The sequence below is a fragment of the Chrysemys picta genome, chromosome 6, assembly GCF_011386835.1.
Source record: "Chrysemys picta bellii isolate R12L10 chromosome 6, ASM1138683v2, whole genome shotgun sequence".
Lineage (NCBI taxonomy): Eukaryota > Metazoa > Chordata > Testudines > Emydidae > Chrysemys > Chrysemys picta.
In genome coordinates, this window is record NC_088796.1 from 16,070,439 (window position 1) to 16,097,472 (window position 27,034).

The following is a 27,034-nucleotide window of genomic DNA, read 5'->3' on the forward strand; positions in this document are numbered from 1 at the left end:
CCAGAGAGCGTTGCCCACGTCACTCCATTACATCTGGTAGTAGAGCATTCAGTACTAGAGGCATCTATTTAATTTTGCATTTTATTAAGCATAACACATGGAAATCACAATTTTTTAAAAAGGCCTGGAGAAATCTTGCATCCTTACTTGTGAATTTCTATTTACAAACCGTTAAGCGCATTCTCTTTGAGGGTCACTCATTCACTGGAGCAAAATGGCATTAATCCCAAACACGGACTTCACCTTGTGCTGTACAAAAGCTGCCATATGCAGATTCTGTACACAGTTTGTGCTGCTTTATAGCAGAAGGGGAACTTACTTCAATATTTCCCCTAGTATGTGACAGTTATGGTTTTTTATATTTTATACATACACACACACACACACACACACACACACACACTATTTAGAATCAGGACACTGAGATAAGCACCTATTTTCTATGCAAAGCATCACTTATTTTGGGAGGCAATATGGCCTTGAAACTAGAGCACTAGACCGGGACTCAGGATCAATAACCCTACCCTGCACCTCCCATAGGGCAAAGCAAATTTCAAGACAATTCAACTAAGCATATGGATTTTAGATCCCTAAAAATCAGCAATCCCAGGGGTACTGGAACCATTTTTATAGTGAGGGTGCTGATGATGGAAACCAGGTTTTTGGTGCATGTTATTACTACTTCAAACCAGGGGGTGCACCACTGGCTAGGATGACCAGATGTCCCGATTTTATAGGGACAGTCCCAATTTTTGGGTCTTTTTCTTATATAGGCTCCTATGACCCCCACCCCCACCCCCAACCCGATTTTTCACACTTGCTGTCTGGTCATCCTACCACTGGCCAATCCTTAAAAAGAAAGTGACATTCAACCTTATACTAGAGCAGGGCTGCCTCTCTGCTACAATATATGATCAAAGAGGATGTCCCATACAGTATGAGAAAAGGTGAAGAACAGTTTGTGGGATGAGACAACTAATTAAGGTGAATTGAACGAGCAGCGCATAGGGTACAAGAAGGCATGTAAGAATGAGGGGTGAAATCTTGGCCCGTTGAAGTCGATGGGAAGGATTTCACCCCACGAGACTGAGTGTGATACAGAAGGTGATCAAGATCGATGACAATCTTCAAATATGTTAAGGGCTTGTTATAAAGAGGACAGTGATCAATTATTCTCCATGTTCACTGAAGGTAGGACAGGATGTAATGGGCTTAATCTGTAGCAAAGAGATTTAGTTTATATGTGAGAAAAACTTTCTAACTATAAGGGTAGTTAAAAGCTCAGGAATAGGCTTCCAGAGGAGGTTGCAGAATCCCCATAATTGGAGATTTTTAAGAACAGGTTCTAGGTTTACTTGGTCTTGCCTCATGGCAGGGGGTTGGAGTTGACGACTTCTTGAGGTCCCTGCAGCCCTATATTTCTATATGATAAGAGCCAATACAGGAACTCAAGGGGGGGAGGGGGGGAGGAGTGACAGTCAAACCAGTGGATGTCTTTATCAGCAACGTGTTGGGATACAGCCCTAAGAAAAAGAGTATCACCCCTGTGATTCATACAAGTCCTATTAACATTAATGGGAGCGCTGTGCATGCATCAATTGAACAAGCTTGAGAGTATAATGCAAGTAACTTTCTTAATTTAAGAAATTCCACCCCTTTTCACATTTCCTGAACCGGACAGGAAACAGCAAATTTTCCCTGTAACATGTGAACGAACAGCTGAAACACTGGAATTTTCTACATATATTTATTCTCCCAAGGGGAAAAAATGCAATTCAAACACTTTTCTTGTGGGTATGCAGCATATACAAAGCAGTTTTGGTTTGCCCAGTGACTCTGATGCTTAGGGAACAAAGGATGTGTCACACTGAATTAGATTGCTGGATTATCTAACCTTGTATCGTGTTTCCAACAGGGGCAAATGTCTGATGCTTCAGCGAAAGGCAAAGAGACCAAGCCCTAATTTATCTAGCCAAGTTAGCAATGCTCCATATTAGAAGAGGGTGGAGATAGAAGATGGGATTAGAGAATCTTCTTCACCTGCAGACAATTAATGCTTCAGGACATAAACTAAACGGTTATGGCAATATCTTAGGACAGCAGAACAACAATTATTAGTAATGACCATAAAATCACCCAGGCCTCTCATACAACCAGCCACAGCACTTGACTCCATGCCTTCCATTAGCAACAAATCCCACAAGTTAACTATGTGCTGTGTATGTGTCTTAAATTAGCACACTTTTTACCAATTGAGTATTCCCTTATTCTCATACTGCATCCATAAACATTTCTAAAGAATTCATCACTGTTATATTATGGGACCGTTACATGTCTGAGTTTTCTCCAAAGGAGGATTCAAATCCTCTGCCCTTCTCTTGTTCTGGGTGTTAAATGGTTTTCCATGTGAACACTGTCGGACCCTTCTGCTCCATCATCTGGGGAAACCATTCCCGTAGTGATGAGTTTTGTAACATGTCCTGAAGATGGCAAGATTTAGGTGCCTTCTCATCTATTTTGTCCTGACTCCTGGCTACTTACAAGACCACTCCCTTTTCTGTGCATGCTCCTGACAACGGACCATTGCACCACTCTTCTTGACAGGTCCTAGATTTTAAACTCCGTTTGTAAAGGCAGGGCATTCTCCAGGAAAGGCCCTAGACTTCGGAATTCCCTTCACTCTGCTTACTGTTCCAACAGAGCCCAGTTTGGGGGCCTTCAGGGCACAGTGCAGGGCCTCGCTGCTCATCCATGAATTTGCTAGCGAATGGGGCAGATGCAAATGGACCTCTTCCCCTCCGCTGTGGAGGATGCTTGCTGATGCTGCGTTCTATTACTAGTATTAGCTGTAGTAGTGTGAGGGGTGTAGGCAGAAGGTAGGTCAATGTTACCTCTTCTTGTACATTAATGGATGTTGTAAATTCTGTCTGCATGCCTAGACTTTGTGCAATGGTTGTGTATTATAAAATACTGGCACAAATAAGGTAAAATATCAAATTGCCTCCAATTCTTCTCACCCTAATACCATCTTTTGCAGTCTCTCAATGTCCTGTAATCCATTAAGCTACCTTCAATGACCTTCACTAGACTTCTCAATCTCCATTGTATCTCCTAAAGTGAGGCAACCCAAAGAAGATGGGAGCCTGTCTTCAGCATGAAGGCATAGCGCTATTTGATAGGTCATTATACATTCTGTATTGTATTCCATCCCTTTCTCCTACAGCCCAAGCATCCCTATTTGCCTTTAAAAATCTGCTGCATGCTCAGCAGGCTTCTTTATCGGTCTCTCTATAAAAGACTCCTAAGTGTTCGCTCTCAGAGGATCCTCAAAGTTTAGAGTCCACTGGCATGAGATCAGTTTGCACCGTTTTTCCTATGTGCTTTATGTTACATTTATCCAGGTTGAATTTAATCTTCTGCCCTGCAGGTGAATTGCCTCAATACATTTAAATCCTTCAAAAGTTTCTCATCATCCAGCATAGCTTTTATTAAGCAAAGTAACTAGTGTTAACAGCAAACTTCTCCAACTCACTCTCCGTTTCCTTCTCAATATGGTTAGTATCCATTAGTCTCACTGCTTGAAGGAGCAGATGACAGGACTTTAACCGTCAGCATCTGATTGGAGAATAAATCAATGACAGTGGATTATATTCTTGTTCTATTTGCACACGTACACCAGTCCTCAAACAGAAGTGGTTACGAGTGGCACTCAAGAAATACCCTCTTTCAAGGATCTTTGCCTGAAACCAATGCCTGTTTTCCAGGAAGCATCAAGAATTGACTTTAGTTAGAAAGTTTAAGGCAAAAAGTATACTTCCTTGCTGCTTGCCACAGCTCCCCCACAGAAACTACAATAGAGAAAAACAAACAGTACATTTCTCCGAAGATTAAAAACTTGCTCACACACCAAGTCGTAAGCCTATAACACAGCACCATATGGTGGCCCCTGCAACAATATAAATTCATAACACTGGTCCCCAATATTTATCCACTGTTAACACCTTTGCACCCAAAGGGCCATCTGATCACTGCAATTGTTTCCTATCACTTCACCAGTTTTTAAACTAGAATAAAACTTTGCCTTAAACTCTCCATGTCCCCTCACACTCACCCACCATCATTTTCGTTTCTCTTACCCTCCAGTGAGAAACCCTATCAAAAAGTATTTTGGAAATCCAAGTGCATGTCCTTTACTTTCTAACGTACTAACTAGAGCTGGTCAAAAAAAAAATTATGTTGAGACCCTTTCTTGGAAAAAAATATTGAAAGTTTCCATAGAGATTTTGAATTTTTGAAAAATTTCAACCATCTCGATTTATAAAAATCCAATATGTTAGAGAGACAGTGTCATAGTCACTGACTCTCAAGCACCGCTCCTAGCTGCTAGCCTGCTCCTTCCCAGCCAAGGTGTGATCCAGGCCTCTCTCTTCCAGACTTTGCCTTTTTATCTTCTCCCTCAGAGCGATTAGATACAGAATATACTCTAGCCCACCTGGGCTTCATACAGCTTTACGCGCCATGCCCTCACAACACACAAACTCTTTCACCCTACTTGGACTAGGTGCAGTGTTATCTAGGATTCCCAGCCTTTCACCCCAGTTTTTGCCTCTTTTCTGGGGAACCTTTGTGGGATCCTTTTCTCTCTCTCTCTCTCTAATTCCTCATCCCCCAGCCCATCCTGGGCTCGTGCCAGAGTCCTTCTGGCCTCTAGCGGCTTTTTCTCATTACTTCTCCAGGGAGCTTCCCCATTGACCTTTATAGACAAGGTGGTGACTAATTAGTCACAGGTGGGCTTTGGACCACTCTCTCACAAAGGAGCCAGGCCCATCTATGGCACAGCACTTCCCCTTTCAGATGCTGTGCAGGTTTGATCACCTCAGGTTAGCGACTCTGTCTGAGGCTACATCTACACTCCAAGCTTGCGGTGTGATTCCCAGGTCACATACACGTACTTGCACTAGCTCAACGACAGTGGCACAAGCAGCTGAACCTTGCCAGTACGAACTTGGAACAGCTACGCCATGCCACTGCTGTCGCTACTTGTGCTATGGTGGCTATCCTGCTATTTATGCTCGTGCTAGCCATCAGGCACGAGTACGTGTATATGAGCAGAGAATAACATCCAAGCTCGTAGCGTAGACATAGTGTAAGTGTTGTACTCTTCTAGTCTTAATTTGAATCTCCATCCATTGCAGACTTTTGAAAAGTTAAGCGTTTTATACCCATGACGTCAAAAGAATAGCAGCTTATTAATAAATAGACCAGATTATAAAAAGAGGTTCAGGCCACCATCCTGCAAGCTGATCCGCATGGGTAGACCCCTGCATTCACGCAAGTCCCACTACACTTGAGGAGGGCTCCACATTGGCATGGCATATGCCTGAGTGGTTCATCTGACTGCTGCAGGCCCCAACACATTAGAGTCCCTATCCCATCAAATGTGCAACCATAACAAATACACTCGTTATACAACTTCATCACGGTCCTCATGCTGCTAGAGGGAGGAAAAAAGAAACTTCCATGGTTCATACTTTTGAGAACATCAAGCACCTCCGAAAGCATTTTAGATTAAAGTATAATTAGTTACATTTTAAAAGACCCACAGTGCACTTACTCCCAGGCATGTTTCAATCAAATAACCTCTCGCCTCCAAAAAACACACTTTAAAATTGCACCACAGCACCATTTAGAGTCCCTCTCTTTTGTTTCTAAGTCTGCAATTAGTATAATATCAGCCCAAGATACAGAACATAAAAAGTAGTTCCAAATAGAGAGTATCATTTTTAGTTTTCTGAGGGTTGTTATTCTGATGTCCCTTTGCAAAGAGAAAATTTCATAGCTTACAGAGTTTAGGCAGCACAAAATTATAGGGGCAGCAGTCAAAGCCAATATACTTAAACTGGGAAGGCAGGTTTCTAGTGGTTAGAGTCAGGCCTCTTGGCTTCTGTGTCGATCACACCTAGTGCAGTCAATCATTGGCTGGTACAGTGCCATATTAGAGGTATACTGAGAAATAACATCATGAAACCATTTAGTTTCTCAGCTGAAACATGCTGTAGAATTAAGGGACAAAATTTTCTGAAGTGACTAGTGATCTTAGCTGTCTCGGTTGTTGGTGCCCAAAATGAAATAACTTAAATAGTGGCCTGATTTTCGAAGATGCTGAGTCTTCACCCTCTGCTCACTTTAACTGACCAAACTAAGTTTTTACTACTTTTTACACTCCTGTTTGGACTACAGAACAACACAGCTCTGGGGGACTGAGCTAGATTCTATTTTCACTTTGACATCAATCAACAGTATTGGTAGCCAGGTTCCAACTGTTGAAACTTTGCTCTTGATAATAGGTGATCCAAGTACCACCCAGCCAGAAAAAAAAAAAACTAGTCCTCTTGCTCTGTTTGCAAAACTGAGCAAAATCTGGAATAAATCACCTTTTATTTCTTCACTGAGCCAATCTGAAGTGATTCAGATACAAAACAGTGAAACACATGCTGCCATTTTTACATAGTAGCTTTTCCAGTTTAGAATCTTTCTTTTTAAAAAAACAAACAAAACAAAATCAAGGCACACATGAACAAAAGCAGAACAGCAGAGCATCATTGTAGGCATGACAGCATAAAAATAAAACTCTGCCTCAGGGTGGATTATATGCAGAACCTGGGCAAAATTTCACACATTTTAAAAATGCTCTCTTGGGTAAACCCACAGACCCTGTCTATAATGGCCAGGAAAGCTGTTTGCAGCTGTCGAGTAAACTATGTTTAAGCACAGTTCTCCAGAATGATGCTAACTAGGGCTGGCTGGAAAACAACAATTCTTTTTCGTGAAAAATGTCACGGTTTTGAAGTTTGGTTTTGTTCCAATGCAGAAGTGTGAATGAATAAGAACAGCCAATACCCCAGTGGTCAAGGGATTCGCTTGGGATGTGGGAGACCCAGGTTCAAGTCCCAAATCAGACAGAGCATGGACTCGAACTTGGGCCTCACATTCTGGGTGAATGCCCTAGCCACCAAGCTATTGGCTATTCCGGAATCCCTCCATTTCCCCCCCAACCAGAAATTCCATCCTGGACCCGGGGAACCTTTATTAACAAGATTTTCATTGAAACACGTACATTTCTGCAAAAAACATTACAAATTTAGACAAAACATTTTTCTATGGAAAATGCCAACAAGGTTTCCAGGCCGCCGTACAATTCCCAATACTCTGCATCGGTATGCAAGGATGCTTATATTCACTTACACAGATGCTTGCACTGAAGCTGTAATGCCTGTATAATCCAGTGCTCAGCATGAGTGCAGGATGTTCAATAGAGCAGTCCTCACTGCATTGTTATGACTGGCTCAGCAGTTTGTGGCTGAAGCAACAAGTCAGCCTGGATTTGTTTAATGAGTAGAAATACAGACATACATCTGTTTGTTTTTATTTTCAAACCTTTCCCAAATAGTTCTGCAGGACATGAGCGAATAGTGTCAACATTTTTCATACAAATCATTAGGACCTGGGCATTGCAACAGCAAAGATGCACAAAATGAGCACTAGCATTGTTGTCATTCAATGCTCTTTAGCTTGCCAAAACACTGCAGTGTTTTATCCTAACAGCTGGTCATTTAAAAAAGAATTACTAACCTTTGTGCCCAATTCTAATATCAGGTGTGGTGCTTCTACCTAATTGGAACAATCTTTGTTTGGGACTGGTCAGGCTCAAGCAACAGTGGCTATTTGCTTATATATGGCAATGAATACTTGAATATCTGGGCGTGGATTCAGCTTGTTTAGACTACATGCTTTGCAGAATTGGGGTCCAAACACATGCTTCATTTTAAGTACATGTGTCAGTCCAGCCTCAGTCCACTCAGTAGGGATGCACTTAAATGCAGGCTTACCGTTCAGCATATATTTAAGTGCTCTGCTGAATTGAGGTTGCTTCTGCAGCACAAACAGAGGGTTCTCAGCTGAGAATGTATGTAACCCACAGGTGAGTGTGCATGTTACAGCCCCCTCATTGTGGTGATCCACAGAGGACAGACGTTGCTACAGAGTCTTGGCTCCTTTTAGCTCCAGCCGTAGCAGCTCATACTTTTAGCTCAGAGGTCCACAGTTAAAAAACCGAACAAGGCTTTCCTACTGTTTTAAGCTAAGTACAGTACATATCTTTCTCTCCTTGGTCGCTGCAACATTATGGCTTAACATCAGATTCCCACTGAAGCCAACAGAATGGTAAAGGCAGTGAAGTAGCAAATAAGTCTGGGATGGCTTTTCCCCTCTGTACTTTCAGTATCTTCTCACTTATAGACTGTTATTGTGCTGAATTCATAACAGGCATCCGGCCTTGACAGGGAAACAACAGTTTCTTTGCACACTGACACCAGCAACACTTTTATCTTCCAGAGTAGCAAATAAAAAGTCCAAAAAAGCCATTACTATATAATGGTAGCAATAGGGTCACTCAGTCTCGGCCATGGGGAGCACAGAAGCTCCATATTCCATCCTGACCACAAATAAGAGCTGCTGTTTACTTCAGTAGCTTCGTACAGCCGAGCTCACCAGTGTCATAAATAGAGCATCTTTAGGTTCGACATAATATTTTATTTTTCACACATTGGTCCCATAACTTTCCTGTAAAGCGTCTCAGGATAAAAACTTGACTGCCTCAGCTAGTGAGAAAAAAAACATGACCAGATCTGGTTTAAATCTTTCAGAATTACGACCAGCAGACAAAACACCTGCAATATCAGATGCTTTCTGGGAAGTCTTAAAATGGCATCAAGTTAATACAAGATCACTCACTGGTGAACTCACTCACTAAAAGAATGGCAATGGGATACGGAAACATTCCTTCTCTAGTCCCACCCAGTCAACTAGCAACAAATATAAACTGTCCAATGGAAATTATTTGGTGGCTCTTAGAAATGGTGCTTGAAGATCTCATTTCTGTTCTAAATGCCACAACCAGCACATTACCTGTGTTAAAAGCCACAGCAGAGGCAGCCAGAATTCTATGGATGTGGAGACTGAACCATTTCTCACCTCCGGGAATGGCACACTCAAAGCAAGTTTGAAACACAATGGCAGGGTGGTAAAAGGAAGCTCGCATTGGTGCCACCCATGCTGTGCATAAAGAGAAAAATTCATTTTCTTTTGTAGCATCTTCCATTAGTACAGATTCCTCCCCATGTGAAGGAATGTCATGTAGTTAATTCTAAATATTAAATACTTCTCACTGTCATAAGACAGTTTTGTGTGGTCACCTCAATACATACTTGCTGCAAAAATGAAAACTGCCATACGGATTACATGGCACGCTATTGTCTTAAATACGTCAACTCCCAATGTCAAGATCAAAGCTGCCAGCTTTCATATCTTGAGGTCAACAATTTGTTGACGTAATGTAAATTAAATTCATATTGAAACAATAGTCAGTATCCAAAGGGGGAAACTTGAGTGTATTTTATCAGTAATCCATGCAAAGGATCCGTAGGGCTCCTTAGGGAAGTTGCTATTATATCAATAGGAGGTATTAAATAACTCTTCTACACTACATTATGTCAATAAATACTTTCTTTCACACTGCCACTGAGGGACTCAAGAGAACAATTATACATGGATAAAGTCTTATACTCTGTTTCAGTGACACATTATTTCCTTCTTTTATTTAAAGAAATAAAACTAATAAAAGTGTATCAAACACAGAAAACACTAATGAGATAATGAGTATACTCAGGAAATTCCACAAGGAAAACTATCAAAATATTGTCAAGTATCAGAGGGGTAGCCGTGTTAGTCTGAATCTGTAAAAAGCAACAGAGGGTCCTGTGGCACCTTTGAGACTAACAGAAGTATTGGGAGCATAAGCTTTCGTGGGTAAGAACCTCACTTCTTCAGATGCAAGAAGTGAGGTTCTTACCCATGAAAGCTTATGCTCCCAATACTTCTGTTAGTCTCAAAGGTGCCACAGGAACCTCTGTTGCTTATCAAAATATTGCAAGTCATCTTTCACCGTCTCAGCAACACCGAGAAACAATAAGCATCATCAGCCCTGGGTCTGATCCTGCAGCATCCTGAGTGCTACCCTCAACACATCAGCTTCAATAGCCCCCAAGGGCACTCAGAAGCTATAAAGATTGGGCTCCAATTTTTAGCTCATTTTCTTGTTTGTATGGGTTTATGTCAGACTTTTAATGATTTAAGTTTAACAGAGTATTTTGCATTAGTGCTCCACTAGGAATCAAAGGCTGAAAACTATAGAATACTCAAAACACAGAAATGCTGGGCTGGAAGGGACCTTGAAAAGTCATCGAGTCCAGCCCCCTGCACCAATGCAGGACCAAGTAACCCTAGAAAAACCCTGCCAGGTGTTTGTCCAACCTGTTCTTAAAAACCTTCAGTGATGGAGATTCCACAGCCTCCCTTGGAAGCCTGTTCCAAAGCTTAACTACCCTTATACAGTCATTAGAAAGGTTTTCTAAATATCTAACCTAAATCTCTCTTGCTGCAGATTAAGCCCATTACTTCTTGTCCTACAGCCAGTGGACATAGAAAACATTTGATAGCAGCCCTTCACATGCTTGAAAACTTATCATCAAGTCCCCCATCAGGCTTCTTTTCTCAAGTCTAAACCTGCCCAGTTTGTGTTTTTTACAATCTTTCCCCATAGGTCAGGATTGCTAAATCTTTTATCATTTTTGTTGCTCTCCTCTGGACTCTCTCCAATTTATTCACATCTTTCCTGAAGTCTGACACCCAGAATTGGACACAATACTCCAGCTATTGACTTACTAGTGCCGAGTAGAGTGGGACAATTATCTCATGTGTGTTACATACAACACTCCTATTAATAAACTTCAGAACATTTAGCCTTTTTAACAATAGCATCACATTTATCATGTTATTATTTCCCAGTTATTTCCCATTTTGTAGCTGTACATTCGATTTTTCCTTCTTAAGTGTAGAATTTTCCACTTGTCTTTATTGAATATCATCTTGTTGCTTTCAGACCAATTCTCCAATTTCTCAAGATCATTTTGAATTATCCTCCTCCAGTTTGGTGTCACCTGCAATTTTTATAGGCACAGTCTCCACTCTATTACCCAAGTACCAGGACTGACCCCTGCAGGACCCCACTAAATACCCCTGCCCCCAGTTTGATAGCAAATCATTGATAATTACGCTGAATATGTTTTTTTTCAACCAGTTGCGCACCCACCTTGTCAATTTCATTTAGACCACATTTCCTTGTTTGCTGAGAAGAATGTCATGTGGGACAGTGCAGAAGCCTTACTAAAATCAAGATATATCATGGCTAAGCCTATGTTTTAGTCACGGGTATTTTTAGTAAAAGTCATGGACAGGTCAAGGGCAATAAAAAAAAAAAAGTCATGGCCCCGTGACCTTTCCATGACTTTTACTAAAAATACCTGTGACTAAATCTTACCTGCTGGGAGGAGGGCGCTCCTGAAGATGACTACTGCTGGGCGGGGGACCTGCTGCCTGGATAGGGTGACCAGATAGCAAGTGTGAAAAATCGGGACAAGGGGTGGGAGGTTATAGGAGCCTATATATAAAAAAGCCCCAAATATCGGGACTGTCCCTATAAAATCGGGACATCTGGTCACCCTATGTCTGGGGCTGCCAGAGCAGCAGCCGATGTGGCTGGCCCCTGGGCTTCCCCAGCTGCTGGGGTGGTCCTGGGGTCAGCTGCAGCAGCGCTGCAAAATTCACGGAGGTAACGGAAAGTCACAGAAGTCACGGCCTTAATCAGTTCTACAGCTTCCCCCCATCCACTAGGTCTGATAGAGAAGGAAATTCCTTATAATCCTATTATCCACTGGGTGCTTACAAACTGATCATTTAATAGATTTGTCCCAGTATCTTTCCAGGTATTGAAGTTAGGCTGACTGGTCTATAATTCCCCAGGTCCTCTTTGTTCCCCTTTTTAAAGAGAGTTACTGTGTTTGCCCTTCTCCGATCTTCTGGGACCTTACCAGTCCTTCATGAGTTCTCAAAGATAATTGCTAGCAGTTTTGAGATTGCTTGAGCTAGTTCCTTAGGTACCCTAGGATGGATTTCATCAGGTCCTGCCAACTCAAATACTTGCAATTTACCTAAATATTCTTTATCCTATTTTGGCTTGTGTTCCTTCCTCCCTTGTTGCTAATATTAATTGTGTTGAATATCTGGTCACCATTAACCTTTTTTAGTGAAGACTGAAGCAAATAGGCATTAAATACTTATGCAGGCTCTTACCTCAATGTCTTATATGACATTGGCCACTGTTGGGCTAGATGGACCTTTGGTCTCATCCAGTATGGACGTTCTTATGTTCACTTATTAGAGATCAAACAGTTGCATAGACTCCTGTCTCTCAAAAAATGCAATACTCAAAGATTCTGCTGAGTTTGAATATAACAGGCCAAGTTCAGACCTGGAATGGGTGGGTAAAACTCCATTTAAGCCAGTGGAGCTGCACAGGCTTGCAGGGGTCTCAATTTGGCTCATGGACTGTGATCCTTGTTTTGTAGCAGTGATGATAGAGCTGCCATATAAAGAATACCAATGGTAAAAACATAATAAACTACTGATATGCACTGTTAGGTCACTGCTGAAGAAGGGCTAGGCAAGACATTTCATAAATGTATGAAAGCACTCGTGTGGATTTTTTAAACTCTACCAGGCATACAGGTTCCAACATGTATGGTTAAAATTGTTTTTGGCCCCAGCCAGATTATTTAACCCAAGAATTCCAGTACAAGCCTGATTGCTCCAAGTCATTTATTGAGATTTGTGTGTCCTCGGGTGAACTCACTCCTAGGGTGACCAGGTAGCAAGTGTGAAGAATTGGGACACTTTTTTTGGAGGTATAGTTGTGTATGTAAGACAAAGCCCCTATTATCGGGATGTCTGGTCACCCTACTCACTTGAGACGTGCTTACATAGTGGCATCATGACCTGAGATTCTAGGGTTAACCACAGCTGTAAAAAATGTATGGGTTCCCAATGACCTCGTGAACTAGTGGGCTGCCCTACATCACTACCCAATTGTCTACATGGGATGGAGCTGCAGTCTGACATACAACTCTACTCAGCACATATTGAGGTCATTTACAGACTCAGCAAAGTTGATTTAAAAGGTATTCTGAAATGCTTGTTTATTGAAGCTGCCACGACCACTAGGGACCACTGAAAGTTGTTGTACCACAATGTGTACTGGCGTCAGGCAGACAACCAAACAGGATGCTGCCACAGGAACCAGGATATTCTAAACTTCTAAAGAGTTGGAATCCTCACAGATCAGAGGACTGCTGAAAGACTGCTGGGGTGAGTTTGGGAGCAGAAAAAGTGGGGTACACCCCACTTTGGGGAGGCATAAGACCCTCAAGGTAAGTTTTCCTTTTTTGTTGGGTTTATGTAGATAAAAGGCCCAGATATTGCATAGGGTTTTCTTCCTAGCTGAGATGCAAAATTTTGCCTTGTCCTCCATAAAATTACACTAATTTTCACTGAAATTATATAATCTTCACCACCACCAAGGAAGAACAGCCTGGTTCTGGCTGTAAGCCTCTTAACCAACATATCACCTACCTAGCCATTTGCTTGTAGGCTTCTTCTGCCACTGCAAAGATGTGAGGATCCATGTCCCCCATGTTTTGGCCACTGTATGCGTAGATGACATCTTGTTCATAGATTGGCAGTTGTTCGTATGGGTTAATGGCAACAAGTACAATACCTAAAGAAAACCAGACAAACATGCAGACATTAGAATTAAAACCAAGTCACAATAGTTTAACACCTTTTTGTAAATATAAGGAGATTCAAAAAATGCACAGAAAAAAGGGTCCAGGTTCTTTACATCAGCTTTTCTTTGAATCTTGTAGAAATGGCTAATGCACTGGTGGAAAGAACAGCTCACATTAAGCTATGGAAGAGGAGCATAAAATATATGACCTGAATATAAGTCCGTCATATGAAGTAGGCCCTTTGGGCATTTCCCGCCCCCAAAAAGTTGAAAGATGCTGCTGTGGATAAGCCATATCCACATAATTGAACATCCACTGGACTCAAAATATTTTGGTTACTGGACTTCAGATGAAAATGCAAAACCATAAGATTAACAGAAATTAAATGCACAAATCATGTTGAAGGAACATGAAAGATCTGAATTAAAAATCTTTAAAAACGTCCTCTTTTCCTTCCTGTCGAAAATCCAGACTGCTCACTTCATCATAAAGTCACACCATTGGGCTTAGGAACCGCAGCCACCCAAAAACATGGCACCCCACCCCAGCCTGTCATCTTCTCCATATTGGGAGCGTGGGGGGAGATATCAATCAATCCATGGGATCCCCATGAATTCGGGAGGGTTGTCTGCATGGTTCAGAGAGTATGTGTGCTGCACCAGCTACTGACAACAGCATGAAAGGAGGATAGCATCAGAAGCCTTCCTCTAAATACGTTCTGGGTTTGTGGGCTTAAATCAGACACTAATGTTATTTTAACCTGCTGTAGGAGGAGTGTGGTCTGGTGGCTACAGGTAGAGACAGGAGGACAGCTTAACCTTGAATTTTAAATATTCCCAATTGATGTTAAGTTGTTAAAGCTAAGAATGCAATAAACCAAACTCGATTTTCAAGTTCAAGCCTGTAGGTCCATTACAGACAGACAATTTAATTAAATAGAAGACCCTGGATGGCACTTTGAATGATAGAACCAAACTTCCAGAGAAAATTATTAATTAAGCAAACAGGCATACAATTATCATTTACACAGGTACTACAATTATACTCACTTTCAAAGACGGAAGAGCTTATCAATGGGTGATCAGCCCACTGACAAGAGAATGAAGTATAGTTTATAATCCTGTAACCTAACGGTATCCTTTTGGTGTTAATTGGAGATCTCTTACAATTTAGAAAGGCTACTCTTTTTATAATCCATTATAATACTAATTAACATTAAACATACCCATTACCATATTCACATTTCCTCCATCTCTTTATTGGCTCTTTACAACACACATTATTTAAATTAACATTTGTATCAATGTCCTTCTCCTGCTATCAATATAGATAGCGGTTTAATAACACATTCCAAATTCTCAAAAAAACACTCATAAAAAACCCTGCTAAAACCAAACCCAGGGTTACGTCCTTGCTAACTTCAATTTTCCCATCTTACTGTCTCCGACTTCTCTCTCTAACTTTTGCTCATACCAACGAGCTCAATTTCTCACTCCTCTATACTTAGGCCAAAGTCTATTTTCTATTTATTTCTTAACCTAACACCTTTTGTAGGCTGCAATAGGACACCTGGGTTCTACTCCTACTTCTGCTACTGACCGCTCTGCACCTCAGTCACTCTAATCGTTAAGACAGGTATTACATTATCAGCTCCACAGAGGCGTTGTGTGGCTTAATTAATTAATACAATAAAAGCTTTGTTATCTGGCATGTTGGTAGAATGGGGGGGGGGGCGGGTGCCAGGAAGTCAAAATTCCGGTTAACCAAGAGGGAGGGAGTTTGGGTGCAGGAGGGCACTTGGGGTAGGAGGTTGGGGTGCAAGAGGGGTTTTGGGGTGCTGGATCAAGGAAGCACTCACCTTGGGTGGCTCCCCGGAAATGGTGACATGTCTCTGCTGCTCCTAGGTGGAGGCGCAGCCAGGCGGGCTCCAACGCACTGCCTCCACTCACAGGCGCCGCCCCCGCAGCTCCCATTGGCCGTGGTTCCCAGCCAATGGGAGCTGCGGAGCCAGCGCTCAAGGTGGGGGTAATGCATGAAGCCCCTGTAGCCATTCCTCTGCCTAGGAGCAGTAGGGACATGTTGCTGCTTCCAGGGAATGATGCAGAGCCAGGTAGGGAGCCTGCCGGCCCTGCACCAACTGGACTTTTAATGGCTATCAGAAATGCCAGTTCCTAGAGCTTTCCAGTTGGTACAGTGCTGGCTAACACAGCTTTTACTGTATATGGTAAAATCCTCAGATCAGAGGAGCTATGTAAATATTAGATTGTTATAAAAAGATTAATATTAATTTCTTATATGCCAATACTGAACAGTGCAAAAAAATCCCCTGATGCAGATGTATTGTAATACTCACCACAGTAGGTATAGATGTGATTCGATTCCAAGAATCTGACTTTTAAATTATGTAGGACAGCAGGCTCATGGAGATAACTTAGAGCTGTCAGGTCATTTTCGCCCACCAAAATATCTGGATTACGCAAGAAGGGCAGTTGGTTGGTTTTGAGATCAACTGGATAGTCACAGATCTGAAGTAATACAAATTGCACACAAAAAACAGTTAAATAGTAAGAACCATCTTGTTTCTTTCTTTCTTTCTTTTTTTTTTTTTTAAACTCATGTAGGGATAATTCTGCCCTCAAAAGATTATTTGTATTACATTAGCATCTAGAGGCCCCAACCAGAATCCAAGTCCCATTGATAGATAGAATCCAAGCCCAGATAGAATGTGCACATATTGCCTACTGAAGTGAATAGGAGTTCTATGCATCCACAGCGGTCACCCCTTTAAAAAATATTTGAAATTATTTGTGGATAACTAAACAGTATTGCTTTCGTATTTCCTGTATTCCCTGGGGATTTCCCAGTGCTGAATAAGGGCAAATACTTTGGACATTGCACAAAAGACAACATCCACTGCTGAGGGGTGAATTTCACCCTTGTTGACTAAGGGTACATCTACACTACAGGGGGGAGTCGATTTAAGATACGCAAATTCAGCTACGTGAATAGCGTAGCTGAATTCGACGTATCGCAGCCGACTTACCCCGCTGTGAGGACGGCGGCAAAATCGACTTCTGCGGCTTCCTGTCGACGGCGCTTACTCCCACCTCCGCTGGTGGAGTAAGAGCGTCGATTCGGGGATCGATTGTCGCGTCCCGATGGGACGTGATAAATCGATCCCCGAGAGGTCGATTTCTACCCGCCGATTCAGGCGGGTAGTGTAGACCTAGCCTTAGTGTATCTACTCTCACTGTCTAAAGAAAACCCAGGAAGTGTTTCAGGGTGACCAAGGAAGGAGATGGCACAAGCTACCTCAAAGTGTTAGTAACACACAGCACCATATACCAAAAACCGTAAAAGCATAAATGAATCCAACATGTGCAGCTTTATTTATTCTCCTTTAAGGTCAGCCAGAGTCACGGAATCCAGAGTTCTTCCCTTTGACAAAGTTATTTGTTGACTTTTTTTTTTAATTAAAGTCAAACACATTATGCTCTATACTCCCGTCAATCTCTTCTGACAATGGGGAAAGGATGCAAAGGAGCAAACACAGGAGCACTGTAGACTTACGTGAGGAACATGGTGATGGCATTAAAATATACGGCTCACTATATGCTAAAGAGTTTTGGCTCACCCCCAACTGAACAGCAGAGCCACTGATTAGAATCAACATGACTTTTTCCCCTTTATCTGTAAATACCTTTGTCAACTCCCCTGTGGGCACTTCCACTGTCAGACACTTAGAGACAGGAGATGGTTTGGGAAGTTTCCAGTTTGGTATTTACTGGATACATTTAACATTTGTTTATACTTCAGATGAATTATGTTCCTGTCCCCTGAACACTCTGATAGTAAGTTCCTCCAGCAATAGAGAAACCCTGCTTGTGAAAGCAGAAAGAGGCAGGTGAGAATTCCCATGCTATTCATTTTATCCAACAAGTTGTTTGGTTTAGTTAGAGAGGCACGTACTGGAAAGAGTGAATACATCAGCAATGGTACAACAGATAGTGCCTAGAGCAGAGGAGACGTAGGCAGGTGATATGTGGGTGATATATGCATGAATACTAGGCGGGGAAAAGCATACCACGGCCATTCACTGCCAACTGTGTCAAGTATGTTCTGCTCATTTGCCTCTTGGACAATCTAACAAACAGCGCCAATTAATATTTTGGCAGCTAACGGATGCTTATGGAGGAGGAGTTCATTTTTCACTCCTCAAAAGACATGCTGGCACTGCCATGTTTCAGGCCTTCAGTTCCTCAGCCAATAGCGTGGAATATTTAGCAGGGATTCTCTTGAAGTGATGTGACAAACTGAAGCCTTCATGTTGCCACTGCCTTGACTCCTCATCCGCTGAAGCCTTTACCCTCCCTTTCACCCCTCTCTCACCTTGATGGCTGCAGAGAGCCTCCTCTATGGACTCCTTAATTCCTCCCTGCCCAGATCTCCGCATGTGCGTCAGATTTAACACATGGCCATTATTCCCACATTCAAAACTATCATCAAAGATCAGGGCCCTCAATGTGCTAAGCAATGTCCAGACATGTAACAAAGAGGATAGTTCTTGCTGTCAAGGATCACAACCTAAACGGGAGACAGGACTGAAGAGGAGGACAAAACAGTCAAATAGGACAGTAGAATGAAGAAACCAAAAAACAACAACAACAACAAAAACCCAAACCCAACTTCATCACTCATTTTAGGTTCCAATTAAAAATTGTCCTCTCAAACCAGGGCTTTGGAGCGGAGCCCGGAGCTGGAGCGCGGAGCAGCGGAGCTGCAGGCTTTTGCCTGGAGCTGGAGCAGAGCCGGAGCACAGCTCCAAAGCCCTGTCTCAAACTCAAAGGAACGGTGCCATCCTGCCTCAGACGTTGCTCCTCTTCCTTGCCCATCGATTAATGCTGCTTCCTCTGTCCCTTCCAACCATCTTGCCATTGCTGGTGCAAAACCCTTCTCCTCAAACATCTTCCTCCTAGCTCTCCTCACTTTCCTAACTGATCCTCCACAGCTTCTTCCTCTGAGACAGCTTGGTATTGTTCTTTCAGTTCTGTACTGATGCCACTTAAGCTTTACACGCTAAAACCCTTTTTGTATAAAACATACTGCGGAAATGAAGCTGTGTTTCACATTCAGAGATACTATTCCAACTGCCATCAGAAACAAAGCTTCAACACAGATGAGAAAACGCTCAGCTTTTGGCCAGGCTGGTGCCATAAGCCAAGTAAATCACCACACAAGTGTTTGAGTTGACTCCCCCCACCCCCAAGAGGTCCCAGCCAAGACTGGAACCACATTATGCTCAACTAAAAGACAATCCCTGCCCCGAAGAGTTTACTAGCTAAATAGACAAGACAGACAAAAGGTGGGAAGAAAACCAGAAGCACAGAGAGATGAAGTAATTTGCCCAGCATCAAACAGCAGGTCAGTGGTAGAGATGGGAACGGAGCCTGGTCTCCCAAGCCCCAACCCATTATCCTATCCAGTAGGCCATGCTGTCTCTTTCGGATATGTAGGAGTGGCATCACCCATGCAGCATACAGACTGAGTTCTTCCACTCCTGAGAGAATCTCAATGAAGTTTGACCTTTACAAAAATCTTTACTGCTGCAACTGAGTTCCGTGTGATAATCCCCACAGTCCTGCATTAGGATTTTTGAGAGCCTAGGATTCCCATGGAGTATGTAACACTGAGTTCATCACTCCAGAAGGAGATTTGTGATAGACACAAGGAGCCAGGAACAGGTCTGCTGGAACCATAAATCCATGAAAATTCACTTAGATGAAAAGGATAAGAAAAAGGAGCTAGTAACAACAACAGCGGAGACATTTCAACTGTCAGGAACCAAAAGCTTTCAATTCCCTGAAAGAGATCCTGATGTTCATGTTACCTTCATTTGATGCATGTGTGTGTCACTCCATGCTAATCTAAAGTTTATCAGACCAACATGCACGCATCACACTCAGCAGGGACTTCATAAGAATGGCCTAAACAATAAAAACAAACTGCACAGGAAAAATATTAAAAGGGGGAAAAAATCCAGCCATATAAATCTGTCTTTTTTAAAAATGAACGGAGCCTTTATTCACTTTAGAAGCCAACTTGGCTGTGTAGCTATGGCTCTGAAGGATATGACAGACATGTCACTAACTGAAAACCTACAGTAAATTGAACGGTCACAAAATCGCCTAAAGGACAGATTTCCATTTAACAACATAAAATAACTGTGGAATAAAAACCCCAAGACTTAGTCCAGCTCTAACAAACTACTTCATTTTGGCACAGGTGGCCCTGAATGTTATCTATCAGAATGACAGGAGCGGAGTTGAACTTTTATCATGCCATATTTCAGGTATGGACTGTTCATTCTACTCCATTTATGAGACCTGTACCAGTAGGAAACAGCTATCAACACCTGTTAAGAGCAGAAAACAGACCTTTAGAACGTAACCAGTCTTTTCTAAAGGAAGATGCGTTAATTGCAAAGCAGCATCACAGGGGAAACACACTAAATCTGACAGCGTGAATCCAAAGATGAATGTGTCCATCTAACAAACACTTAAGGTATCTTAATGGTTTTATATCAAATAAACTCTGTCATAATATTGAAATGACTCATTCCTTTATGTCCTGGCAACAGCATCTATGCAGTTTCCACAACATACAATAGCAAGCAGTCTTCTGACCTTCCCTTCTTTACCACCACTACCACCAGCCAGAGATACATCACCCAGAATTGGCAGGACTCACCCTGGCTGTTTCTATCAGGTTCACCTGATCACTGAAAGTTTTGAAGTGTTAAGTTTGCTTTGGAAATTCCCACAAAACCCAAGAGGGGGAAATAACTACATAGAATTTGAAATAGTGATGAATGTTACCGGACTGACAGCACCGGAGGCTTCACATACAGCAGAGACTGTGGCCGTGCAAGCTTCACCCACACAGCCCCATTCCCTGATCTAGAGGGAGAACTCCAGGAGGTAAAAGGATAGCCAGCCAATCAAGCCAGTTAGTGCCGGTTGTGAGATGGGCAACAAGAACTGAGCCAAGACCACATGCTCATTTCACATCGGTCACCTAATTCCTTGCTAGGATACGAGCACTATCCTGAATTATTGGGCTCGCTGTTCTTCACGGAAGCCTTGTTTGATTGTCTCAGAAGCAGAAGAGAGGTAACTGATTATGGAAATAAAGGAATCCACAGCTGGCAGTAAAGCAGAAAGAAAGTTTCCTGCTCACTCTCTCGGTAGTATGCTGTAAGGGCAGGCAGCTCTGTGGGATGATCAGGGAGAGGAATGTGTGTGTATTATTGGGAAAGAGCACAGGCACTGGACTATTATTCTAAGGACATCGCATTTGCAGAGAGGAGAAAGATGAGATCCAATGGGGGCCTCAGATAAAGGAGTAGGCTGGCAAACCTGGAACACATTTATACTAAAGAGACACCTCAGTTTTGCACATGGATGTTAATCACATCACTGGATTTCATTACTTGTTAGCTGTGGGAGAGAAGAGTGAGAGTGTCTAACAGCTGGTCAGGCTGGCAGCTCCAAGGCTGGCTCTATGTTCTGGAGTTTTGCTGAGAGTCAGACACCAGGGAGTAGGGGCAGGCTCCAGCAGATGTCCAGAACTAGGGCTCTACCAAATTCATGGCCGTGAAAAAAGCATCACGGAGCATGAAATCAGACCTCCCTGCTGAAATCTACCTATTGGAGAGGAGGGGGAGGGGACAAAGAATGCGAGGAGGTCCTGTGGAGTGGCACATGTGGCACATATTTATGGATGGCCCTTGGAAGATTATCAAGCTGTGCAAATGAATGTGTCCCCAGTCTCCTCACTCAGTTCCAAGGTGTGTTATGTTGCTTTCCTAGTGACATTGGTACTCTGACATTCTGTTACTGGCCACCCTGCTTATACTGAACCCAAAAGAAGAATTGTTTTCATAACAGTCTAATCAAGCATCTCTCATTCCTGCTCCCCAGCTGCCTGTTCAGTAAGAGGGTAACACACTATGTGCCAGTGTGAAACCGGTTCATTGGCAGGAGCTGTGAATTATTCACACAGCCCTTGGAGCATTTTCAGTTTGGGGAAGCCGTGTCTGTTAACTGTTCTAGTAACACAGCAGATCGTCCCCTGGACAATTTAAAAAAATTGCCTGCTCAATGGAAAAACCAATTTAGATGAAACAGTTCATGAAAAATATATTTCTTGGCACGATTATACGAGTCACACAGATTGTAGACTCTGCAGCTCTGCTAAAACATGGTGCTGAAAGCAGTAAGGTCAAGCTGGCTTATTAGGGAATTTAGTTCCTTTAATGTTCCTCAACAGAACATCAATCTAACTGGAGTGCGCTTGGTAGTTTCAATAGCACTTGGTCTTTGTAACAAAAGAGTGTCAGTAGAGCTGACTCTGGGCGTTCAGAGATGACAAGTGGCTAAAACTCCTCTTTGTGCATAAAGCCATAGAAGCCTGGTGCACCACTTAAATGTTCAAGTTAGGGCATAAGCAGTGAATGGGCCTATGATGACCCTTGACACCCAATAAGATTAAGTCCTTCTTTAAGAAATTACCCACCTATCAAAGCAACAGACCGTAGCAGTGCTGGGAATTTCCTGAGCAAAGCTGTCCAGTTTTCTCAGACTATAAATTTGTGGAGAGCTGGGAGCTCCCTGCACTTCAGGAGCTGAGACAGTCAGAGATTTGGCTGCCCTCTACCACTGTTTTCCATGATCCTCCAAATTTTGATACAGTGAAATCATAAAGGTGGCCCTGAAGTAAATTCCATAGCCAACTCTGCACCACCATGACATGGTAGAGTTTCATCATGATGTTGGTTTTGCCACATGCTAATGTAATGTGATTGTCTCAGCGTGACACTGTCCTACAGAACAAGTTCATACTCAGATGAAAAAGGCGACATCATAACAGACCATCCTTCTTCCTCCATTCTTCCCTAAGTATGAATCCTCAGCTCAACACTACGAAGATGGTCAAGGTACTCAATCATTCATCAGTCTTTGCAAATGACCTAGCTCCAGATCATTCGTCTATAGAGCTCATTTACCTAGGCTCTTCTAACATTCCCATCAACATGACATTTATAAGAACTGGATTTTAAAAAGATTTCTCCTAAATTGGTCCAGCAAGGACTCTACTCAGTTATTACTCATTTTGGTTTTTAAATGTTAGCAGCAGCAGCTGCCCACAGCTTAAGATACCGGGTTGATTTCAGCCTGTGTTAGCAAGAGAAGTCTTTTGAAAAGTACTCTGAAAACAGACAGGCCTGAGTTCTTTTCAAAAACTCTCTCTGGAGTTTCCTGTCACCCTCCTTTAGCACCATTTTTTATTAAATAAAAAAAAAAAAAGACAAGCACTGAAATGAAATCTGGGTTTTATACTGGAGTAAACCTGAAAAGACTGAGCATACATAGAAAAAAAAAAGTGTCATTTGGCCAGTTATTTTCTGTATTCTGCTGTCTTTTACTTCTGATACTTATGGGTTTAAATATTTACTGCTTCCAATTCATCTGCCAGCAAAGTCATAATCTGGTGTTTGTGACAGTCTGCGGTTTTAAAAATTACTTGGATGTCATACACAGACTATAACTTCGCAGCAGAATCAAGTCAAAGATTGGCTGAGGCAGGAAACCTTTGATTTGAATATGAATACCTTTGAGAACCTGAGACTGTGGCAAAGTGATGTACGACGGACTTTTTTTACAAATACACCAAGAACTTGTAATGATTCAGGCTTGTTCAGAGGATCATTTGAAGCTTAGATCTACCACTGAAAAGGGCAATATATATAATTTTAATTAACTTACAGTGTCATCTTCAAATTTCAGGTGTAGGCTTTTATCCCCTTCTTTGTAATCCTTGATAATTTCTCCTGATCTCCACACTTCATCAGGGTCAGGAATCCAAACTTTTGTGTACTGAAAAGAAAAATGCATGAAAATCAGTTAGGTCAGAAATATATTCATTCACTAGGGATACAATCCTACTCTGACTGCAAAGTCAATGGAAGTTTCTGTCATTGGCTTCAATGGAAGCAACATCAAGACCCACCTCAACATATAGCACAACATTACAGTCATCAGACTGCTTCTTGACTAGACTGGTTTACTTGCTTGTTACTAACTGTAAGATCAAGTACCGTATGATACACAACTATGTTCTACCTTGTGAAGTGATCTCTGAGTTTGATTTCACTGACAATTTACCTGTCATTGTAGCTCGTAAAAATAATAGCATAATTCTTAAAACAATTTTAAGAAAGCAAATGCTTCTTCTTATGGAATGACAGAAAGGTGGCTTTTGAAATACAAAACATGCTTTCTGAGGAACAGAAACGTACTACAAAAAGCATAAGTAGGCAAAGCATAAACATTTACAATGTTATCATAAAAGAGCAGCTTCTCATTAATTCATTAATAGCTTCATTATTAAAGCAGATACAACAGCTCTAAAGATGTCAGATAAAAAGTGATGCCTACAAAGGTTTAAGGAATAAAAAATCTAATTCAAAGAGCTGCAATGAATATTCACACGCATGCCCCTCAAAGGTAAGTGGATATACTTTTGATTTCTCCAAACGTCTCAAACATACAATTACACCTCTAAACCTGCAAAGGCACCAGTGTGGGGGACACTGTCAGAGACCAAACCAAGGAGGGACACCAAAAAATTCATACATGTTTTTTACACACACACACACACACACACACACACACTTTATGTTTAAAGAACATTCAGTCAAGAAATGCCAGAAGGTTATCTGTGCCACCTTAATTTGGGCCCCCCATGTGTGTATGCATTATGATAATCTTTAATTACATGACCCTCCCTCCCCCATACTATTTTTTCACCACAGGAAACCTGTTTCATCAGTGCACAGTTAATTAGCAGCCACTCAATATTTTGTTTTATACTGTTCAGTGCAATTCCCCAGGCTTTCCCCCCTCCCACTGCATACTATTCAAACCCTGCTCTGAAGACAATTATTAATTTCCTCATGGGTTTCCTCCATTCTTGTAATATACTATAATCGGTATAGTACAAGAATGCTTCACAAATACTATATTCCCAAAAAACTTGTGAGGTGAGAGGATGGTATTAGCCCAGGGGTAGGCAACCTATGGCATGCGTGTCGAAGGCGACACGCGAGCTGATTTTCAGTGGCACTCACACTCCCCAGGTCATGGCCACTGGTCCGTGGGGCTCTGCATTTTAAATGAAGCTTCTTAAACATTTTTAAAACCTTATTTACTTTACATACAACAATAGTTTAGTTATATATTATAGACTTATAGAAAGAGACCTTCTAAAAACATTAAAATGTATTAATGACACGCGAAACCTTAAATTAGAGTGAATAAATGAAGACTCGGCACACCACTTCTGAAAGGTTGCCGACCCCTGTACTAGCCCCATTTAACAGATGGAGAACTGCAGCACAGAGAGATTAAGGTCAAAAGTATCCACTAATCTTGGATGCACAATCTGAGGTGTCGAGGACTTGACTTTATGACGTAAGTAGCATTATACAGCACTTCGTAAGTTCAAAGCACAGCTTCACCTAACTTCAGCTGCAGTTATGAGTGCTCAGCACGTCTGCAAATCAGATCTTAGGGGTTCCAGCTGAGCATCCAGAAAATGAGGAACACAGTTAATATCCTGTGAAAAGTTTGGTTGAAGTGACTTGTCCAGCATCGCACAGGTGCTCTGTGGCAGATGCAAAGACAGAATCCAGTTCTTCAGGGCAGCATTCAACTGACTAGACTGAGACCATCCTTTCTCTTCCTGCAATCCCCTGCCTCATTCCTTACACACTTTCCAGCTTCTGCAACAAACGAAGAACAGCCTCCTTTTTTACACAACCCTCATTTATTCCCAGGGCAGGATGTGCACTGTGTGAGACAAGGGTCCTGTTGTGGGGGGAAAAAGTATGTGATCACCTAACTAAAGACTGTACATGTGCACAAGCAGGCCCAATTAAAATTGCACAGGCAACCTTAATTCTGTCATTTCCTAACTTTTGAGCTTGACTTTGTAACCTTTCAACATAGGGTTTTTAATGTGTAATTTCCTAGGTTTTCCTGGGGGCGGAGGCAGATGGCAACAAATTCCATCATACTGATCCCTAGACGGGCCAGCAGCAGGGTTGCAACTTTTAGATGTACCACACAGACCTCTGCCATTTGCACTAAACACAGTAAATGACAGTGTGACAACCTAGTATTGCTTTCTGTAGACCAGCAGTAGAAGAGGACGAGACACTTTGCCTGTGGGTTTCCATAGATATTTGCTGACAGCAAAGGAATGCAGAGACTCAGGAATTTTGGGTTCTGTTCCAGGCTCTGAAGGGGCATGAGCTCTAGGCAGCTCAGACACCCCCAAGCTTGACTTATTCTGCCCCACCCCTTCCAGTCCCATCTCTTCCCATCCCCTAGCTCCTAAGTCCGGTCCCATTCACCTCCCCGAGCTAGTCCCAATTTCCACTCCCCAGGCTTCTCACCCCAGTCCCCAGGGCTGGCTCCAGGCACCAGCCCACCAAGCATGTGCTTGGGGCGGCACCTGGAGGGGCACGGCAGGGCACTCCGGCCTGAGAGCAGGGCCGCGACTGGGCTCGCCGCCTTCCCCGCGCCGCTCTGGCCGCCGGGGAGAGCGGGGCCCCAGCCGGGCTCTCCGCCCTCCACCCTGGCGCTCTGGCCGCCGGGGGCTCTCCGCCCTCCGCCCCGGCACTCTGGCCGCCGGGGAGAGGGGAGAGCCCCGGCCGGGCTCTCCGCCTCCCCCCCCGGCGCTCCGGCTGGTCGGGGATTGCGGCCCGCGGCTGGGCTCGGCGCCCTCCCCTGCCGCGCTTTGGGGGGGGGGCACGGCGGGTGGCTTTTTTGCCTAGGGCGGCAAAAAAGCCAGCGCCGGCCCTGCCAGTCCCACACTCCTTTTCTCAGCCAGTCCCAGTTCCCCTTCTCCCACACTGGCTCCTCAGCCAATCTGTCACTTCCCCAACCCTCGCTTCCACTGGACCCCCATCACTCCTCCATCTCCCACATTCCCTGCACCCATTGAATCCCAAAGCCAATGTCCTCATCAAGTCTGTGTTTCACCTCCACACCACCTTGCCCCTATAGTGCCAGGTATCCCCCTGGGCCCAGCTCCTCATCACGTCTGTCTCCTCTCTACCCCACCTCCTTCTCGCAGGCACACTGAGTCTCAGTCCCCATCTCCTTGCACACCCAATTCTCTCTGACTCCTCATCCAATCTCTCCCCACAGCACTATCTACTGGCTTCCAAG

General features: G+C 43.0%; 1 protein-coding gene across 2 annotated transcripts in view; it reads right to left on the reverse strand.

The window, feature by feature from the left end:
- MYO5B (myosin VB) overlaps positions 1 to 27,034 on the reverse strand; it is a 377,457-nt gene that overhangs the window by 230,266 nt on the left and 120,157 nt on the right. For both annotated transcript variants that reach the window (XM_065598729.1, XM_065598728.1), the window contains exons 2-4: positions 23,564 to 23,674; positions 16,093 to 16,264; positions 13,585 to 13,729 (exon numbers count right to left, since the gene is read on the reverse strand). In XM_065598729.1, the coding sequence (XP_065454801.1) occupies positions 13,585 to 13,729; positions 16,093 to 16,264; positions 23,564 to 23,674 (428 nt within the window). The remainder of the gene's footprint in view (positions 1 to 13,584; positions 13,730 to 16,092; positions 16,265 to 23,563; positions 23,675 to 27,034) is intronic.